Genomic DNA, 7,296 nt, shown 5'->3' with positions numbered 1-7,296 from the left:
AAAAACACGTGACAGTGAACGCATCACCGCCACTGTTGAGGGCCGAAAAACACGTGACAGTGAACGCATCACCGCCACCGTTGAGGCCCAAAAAACACGTGACAGTGAACGCATCACCGCCACCATTGAGGGCTGAAAGACATGTGACAGTGAACGCATCACCGCCCTCTGAAAACTTTGGGATGAACAAATTCACATACAACCCCATCACGCACACGCAAAGTAGGTTCACACACTAGCATGTAAAGTACGTTCACACACTAGCATGTAAAGTAGGTTCACACATTAACACGTAAAGTAGGTTCACGCACTAGCACGTAAAGTAGGTTCACACACTAGCATGTAAAGTACGTTCACACACTAGCATGTAAAGTAGGTTCACACATTAACACGTAAAGTAGGTTCACACTAACATGTAAAGTAGGTTCACACGCTTTCACGTAAAGTAGGTTCACACACTAGCACGTAAGGTAGGTTTACACACTAACGTGTAAAGTAGGTTTACGCACGCACTAATGTGTAGTGTAGATTTACGCACGCACTAACGTGTAAAGTAGGTTCACACACTAGCATGTAAAGTACGTTCACACACTAGCATGTAAAGTAGGTTCACACATTAACACGTAAAGTATGTTCACACTAGCACGTAAAGTAGGTTCACACGCTTGCACGTAAAGTAGGTTCACACACTAGCACGTAAGGTAGGTTTACACACTAACGTGTAAAGTAGGTTTACGCACGCACTAACGTGTAGAGTAGATTTACGCACGCACTAACGTGTAAAGTAGGTTCACGCACTAGCACGTAAAGTGGGTTCACACACTAGCACGTCAAGTAGGTTCACACATTAGCACGTAAAGTAGGTTTACGCACGCACTAATGTGTAAAGTAGGTTTACGCATGCACTAACATGTAAAGTAGGTTCACGCACTAACACGTAAAGTAGGTTCACACACTAACATGTAAAGTAGGCTTACACACTTACATGTAAGGTAGGTTCACACACACTAATGTGTATAGTAGGTTTAGACACTAACATGTAAGGTAGGTTCACACACACTAATTTGTATAGTAGGTTCACACACTAATATGTAAAATAATAAAGTATGGTTATACACAAACATGTACAACTATAAAATATGATTATACACAAACATGTACAATCATAAAATATGATTATACACAAACATGTACAATTATAAAATATGATTATACACAAACATGTACAATTATAAAATATGATTATACACAAACATGTACAATCATAAAATATGATTATACACAAACATGTACAATTATAAAATATGATTATACACAAACATTACAATGATAAAATATGATTATACACAAACATGTACAACAATAAAATATGATTATACACAAACGTGTACAATTATAAAATATGATTATACACAAACATTACAATGATAAAGTATGATTATACACAAACATGTACAATTATAAAATATGATTATACACAAACATTACAATGATAAAATATGATTATACACAAACATGTACAATAATAAAGTATGATTATACACAAACATGTACAATTATAAAATATGATTATACACAAACATTACAATGATACACAAACATTACAATGATAAAGTATGATTATACACAAACATGTACAATTATAAAATATGATTATACACAAACATGTACAACAATAAAATATGATTAAACACAAACATGTACAATTATAAAATATGATTATACACAAACATTACAATGATAAAATATGATTATACACAAACATATACAATGATAAAATATGATTATACACAAACATGTACAATAATAAAGTATGATTATACACAAACATGTACAATTATAAAATATGATTATACACAAACATGTACAACAATAAAATACGATTATACACAAACATGTACAATCATAAAATATGATTATACACAAACATATACAATGATAAAATATGATTATACACAAACATATACAATCATAAAATATGATTATACACAAACATGTACAATCATAAAATATGATTATACACAAACATATACAATGATAAAATATGATTATACACAAACATGTACAATCATAAAATATGATTATACACAAACATGTACAATCATAAAATATGATTATGCACAAACATGTACAACAATAAAATATGATTATACACAAACATGTACAATCATAAAATATGATTATACACAAACATGTACAATAATAAAATATGATTATACACAAACATGTACAATCATAAAATATGATTATACACAAACATGTACAATTATAAAATATGATTATACACAAACATGTACAATAATAAAGTATGATTATACACAAACATGTACAACAATAAAATATGATTATACACAAACATGTACAATTATAAAATATGATTATACACAAACATGTACAACGATAAAATATGATTATACACAAACATGTACAATCATAAAATATGATTATGCACAAACATGTACAACAATAAAATATGATTATACACAAACATGTACAATCATAAAATATGATTATACACAAACATGTACAATCATAAAATATGATTATACACAAACATGTACAATAATAAAATAGTTTGTGCCAGAGAGTGAAACTAACGTGTGACTCTGCTGACTCAGGTGGTTTCATGCAGACTGCAGGCGCCAAGAGACCAGCAGGACTGAGCAGTGCCAGCACGTCACCAACAGGGGGCGTCGACACAAGCACGGTAAGATGACACCTCCGCACTTCCTAAAGTGTAAAAAGAAGCACTGATATTCAAATGTGTCTTAAAAAAACTCTATTTTTATGACTAAAATATTATGTCAGAAAATTAATTTGTGTCTTTACTACCAAAGCTTTTGTTGACACCGAATTTGTGTACGTGAATTGTTAGTATTAACATTTTAGTATTTCAAATGTACTATTTTTAGGTATAGACATACAAAATGAGCTAAAAACCTAGCATAAAACATCAGCATGCACGTTAACATACTTCCAAGATGGTGCCAAGTTTGAAAAATATGATTTTTAGTTTCAAACATAGAAAATTAGCTAACAATAAAACATTAACATGCTAGCACTGACCGGATAAGAGTAAATACCAAAATACACTATTTGTTGGTGTAAACCTACAAAATCTAACATAAAACATTGGCATGCTAATAATATAAGAGATGTTAGCATACTTGCAAGATGGCGCTAGGGTTTTAAAAACCATGATTTTTAGGTTAAAACATACAGAAATAGCTAAAAAAGATGTTAGCATGCTAATGTTAGCTTGATGACATGGGAAAAGTTACGATACTTTTAATATGGCGTCAAGTATTAAAATACACTATTTTTAGCTGTAAATGTATACAATTAGCTACAAAATCTAGCCTAAAACATTAGCATGCTAATAATATAAGAGATGTTAGCATACTTGCAAGATGGCGCTAGGGTTTTAAAAACCATGATTTTTAGGTTAAAACATACAGAAATAGCTAAAAAAAGATGTTAGCATGCTAATGTTAGCTTGATGACATGGGAAAAGTTACAATACTTTTAATATGGCGTCAAGTATTAAAATACACTATTTTTAGCTGTAAATGTTTACAATTAGCTAAAAAATCTAGCCTAAAACATTAGCATGCTAATAATATAAGAGATGTTAGCATACTTGCAAGATGGCACTAGGGTTTTAAAAACCATGATTTTTAGGTTAAAACATACAAAAATAGCTTTAAAAAATTGCAAAAGATGTTAGCATGCTAATGTTAGCTTGATGACATGGGAAAAGTTACAATACTTTTAATATGGCGTCAAGTATTAAAATACACTATTTTTAGCTGTAAATGTATACAATTAGCTAAAAAATCTAGCCTAAAACATTAGCATGCTAATAATATAAGAGATGTTAGCATACTTGCAAGATGGTGCTAGGGTTTTAAAAACCATGATTTTTAGGTTAAAACATACAGAAATAGCTAAAAAAGATGTTAGCATGCTAATGTTAGCTTGATGACATGGGAAAAGTTACAATACTTTTAATATGGCGTCAAGTATTAAAATACACTATTTTTAGCTGTAAATGTTTACAATTAGCTAAAAAATCTAGCCTAAAACATTAGCATGCTAATAATATAAGAGATGTTAGCATACTTGCAAGATGGCACTAGGGTTTTAAAAACCATGATTTTTAGGTTAAAACATACAAAAATAGCTTTAAAAAATTGCAAAAGATGTTAGCATGCTAATGTTAGCTTGATGACATGGGAAAAGTTACAATACTTTTAATATGGCGTCAAGTATTAAAATACACTATTTTTAGCTGTAAATGTATACAATTAGCTAAAAAATCTAGCCTAAAACATTAGCATGCTAATAATATAAGAGATGTTAGCATACTTGCAAGATGGTGCTAGGGTTTTAAAAACCATGATTTTTAGGTTAAAACATACAGAAATAGCTAAAAAAGATGTTAGCATGCTAATGTTAGCTTGATGACATGGGAAAAGTTACAATACTTTTAATATGGCGTCAAGTATTAAAATACACTATTTTTAGCTGTAAATGTTTACAATTAGCTACAAAATCTAGCCTAAAACATTAGCATGCTAATAATATAAGCGATGTTAGCATACTTGCAAGATGGCTCCAAGTATCAAAAACTGTGATCTTTAGGTTAAAACATACAAAAATAGTTAAAAAAGCTTGCAAAAGATGTTAGCATGCTAATGTTAGCTTAATGACAGGAAAAGTTATAAAACTTTAAAGATGGCGTCAAGTATTAAAATACACTATTTTTAGGTGTTAGCATATCAAATGTGCTAAAAATGTAGCATGAAACATTAGCATGCTAATGTTAGCTTAATGACAGGAAAAGTTACAATACTTTTAATATGGCGTCAAGTATTAAAATACACTATTTTTAGCTGTAAATGTTTACAATTAGCTAAAAAATCTAGCCTAAAACATTAGCATGCTAATAATATAAGCGATGTTGGCATACTTGCAAGATGGCTCCAAGTATCAAAAACTGTGATCTTTAGGTTAAAACATACAAAAATAGTTAAAAAAGCTTGCAAAAGATGTTAGCATGCTAATGTTAGCTTAATGACAGGAAAAGTTATAAAACTTTAAAGATGGCGTCAAGTATTAAAATACACTATTTTTAGGTGTTAGCATATCAAATGTGCTAAAAATGTAGCATGAAACATTAGCATGCTAATGTTAGCTTAATGACAGGAAAAGTTACAATACTTTTAATATGGCGTCAAGTATTAAAATACACTATTTTTAGCTGTAAATGTTTACAATTAGCTAAAAAATCTAGCCTAAAACATTAGCATGCTAATAATATAAGCGATGTTAGCATACTTGCAAGATGGCTCCAAGTATCAAAAACTGTGATCTTTAGGTTAAAACATACAAAAATAGCTCACATTCTTGCAAAAGATGTTAGCATGCTAATGTTAGCTTAATGACAGGAAAAGTTATAAAACTTTAAAGATGGCGTCAAGTATTAAAATACACTATTTTTGGGTGTTAGCATATCAAATGTGCTAAAAATGTAGCATGAAACATTAGCATGCTAATATAAGAGATGTTAGCATACTTACAAGATGTCTCCAAGTATCAAAAACTGTGATCTTTCGGTTAAAACATACAAAATTAGCTCACATTCTTGCAAAAGATGTTAGCATGCTAATGTTAGCTTAATGACAGGAAAAGTTATAAAACTTTAAAGATGGCGTCAAGTATTAAAATACACTATTTTTAGGTGTTAGCATATCAAATGTGCTAAAAATCTAGCATGAAACATTAGCATGCTAATGTTAGCTTAATGACAGGAAAAGTTACAATACTTTTAATATGGCGTCAAGTATTAAAATACACTATTTTTAGCTGTAAATGTTTACAATTAGCTAAAAAAAATCTAGCCTAAAACATTAGCATGCTAATAATATAAGCGATGTTAGCATACTTGCAAAATGGCTCCAAGTATCAAAAACTGTGATCTTTAGGTTAAAAAATACAAAAATAGCTAAAAAAAAAGCTTGCAAAAGATGTTAGCATGCTAATGTTAGCTTAATGACAGGAAAAGTTATAAAACTTTAAAGATGGCGTCAAGTATTAAAATACACTATTTTTAGGTGTTAGCATATCAAATGTGCATGAAACATTAGTATGCTAATGTTAGCATACGTATCAAAAGCTGTGATTTTTTAGGTTAAAACTTGGTTAGCATGCTAACGCTAGCACAAGTAGACTTGATGCTTTCTGGCCTTTGGATTCTTGCACAAGTCCAACATTCACTTGCTGAAAGACTTGAGAAAGTTTGTCCATTTTCAAGAAGGAGACTTGTATTTTCTCTCCTCAAAGTCCATGGAGCAGATAATCCAGCGCGGCCGCTCGGCGCCCGCCAACCACGGCCGCTCCTTCTCGCTGATGCTCGCCCAGGCTCAGAACAACCCGCTGGTGCGCAAGAAGGACTCGCCTTTGTCCTCGGGACTGAGCGGGACCTGTGCCAACCCGGTGAGTCCACCCACATCACCACCACGCTGGGCATGAAAAGATGGGATCTTTGTCTTGTCCTGTCAGGGTCGGTTGGCACCTCGCTTCAGCAAGAAGGTCTTCCAGAACAAGTGCAACGTGTCGGGCGCCGGGGACCCGCGTGCTAAGCTGGGCAGCTACTGCCAGGCCTACGGGACCATCAGCAAGACGGAACTGGACAACCTGCTTCAGGCCCGCACCTGCAACCAGTAGACCCTCCACGTCCAAATGTCTTCATCTTTTCTTTGCAGTCTTTCAGGACCAAACAGGACTTGATCACCTTTCTGTGGTTCTGACCCAAATCCTAGCAAGGACCCTTCTTTGGAGGAGGGATCCGTACTGTTCAAGCAATACCAAAATGGGTATTTCTGAAATAAAAATGTTATGCAACCACTGCACTCCTGAGTGTCCCCAACACAAAAAATTCAATTTTTTTTTTTTAATTTTAAAAAATTTAAAAATGTTAACAAAAATTAAAAAAAATTTAAAAAAAACTTTTAAAAAATTAAAAAAAAATGTTTGAAGTTAAAACATGATTTTCAAGGTAAAAAATGATTTTCAAGGTAAAAATTTTTTTTCAAGATACACTTTTTTTTTCAAGGTTAAAAATGATTTTCAAGGGGAAAAAAAATTTTCAAGGTAAATTTTTTTTTCAAGGTAAAAATTTTTTTTCAAGATACACTTTTTTTTCAAGGTTAAAAATGATTTTCAAGGGGAAAAAAAATTTTCAAGGTAAATTTTTTTTTCAAGGTAAAAATTTTTTTTCAAGGTAACTTTTTT

At 31.7% G+C, this 7,296-nt stretch overlaps 1 protein-coding gene across 1 annotated transcript in view; it reads left to right on the top strand.

Annotated features, from left to right (window-relative positions):
* Positions 1-6,914, top strand: part of mapk15 (mitogen-activated protein kinase 15) — a 23,903-nt gene extending 16,989 nt beyond the window's left edge. The window contains exons 11-13 of the mRNA XM_072912623.1: positions 1-222; positions 2,619-2,707; positions 6,346-6,914. The exon at positions 1-222 is cut by the window's left edge and continues 340 nt beyond it. Of these exons, the coding sequence (XP_072768724.1) occupies positions 1-222; positions 2,619-2,707; positions 6,346-6,534 (500 nt within the window). The 3' untranslated portion in view covers positions 6,535-6,914. The remainder of the gene's footprint in view (positions 223-2,618; positions 2,708-6,345) is intronic.
* Positions 6,915-7,296: the final 382 nt, after the last annotated feature.

Source organism: Nerophis lumbriciformis, linkage group LG37, assembly GCF_033978685.3.
Source record: "Nerophis lumbriciformis linkage group LG37, RoL_Nlum_v2.1, whole genome shotgun sequence".
Taxonomy (NCBI): domain Eukaryota; kingdom Metazoa; phylum Chordata; class Actinopteri; order Syngnathiformes; family Syngnathidae; genus Nerophis; species Nerophis lumbriciformis.
This window is presented reverse-complemented; position numbering and strand designations above follow the sequence as displayed.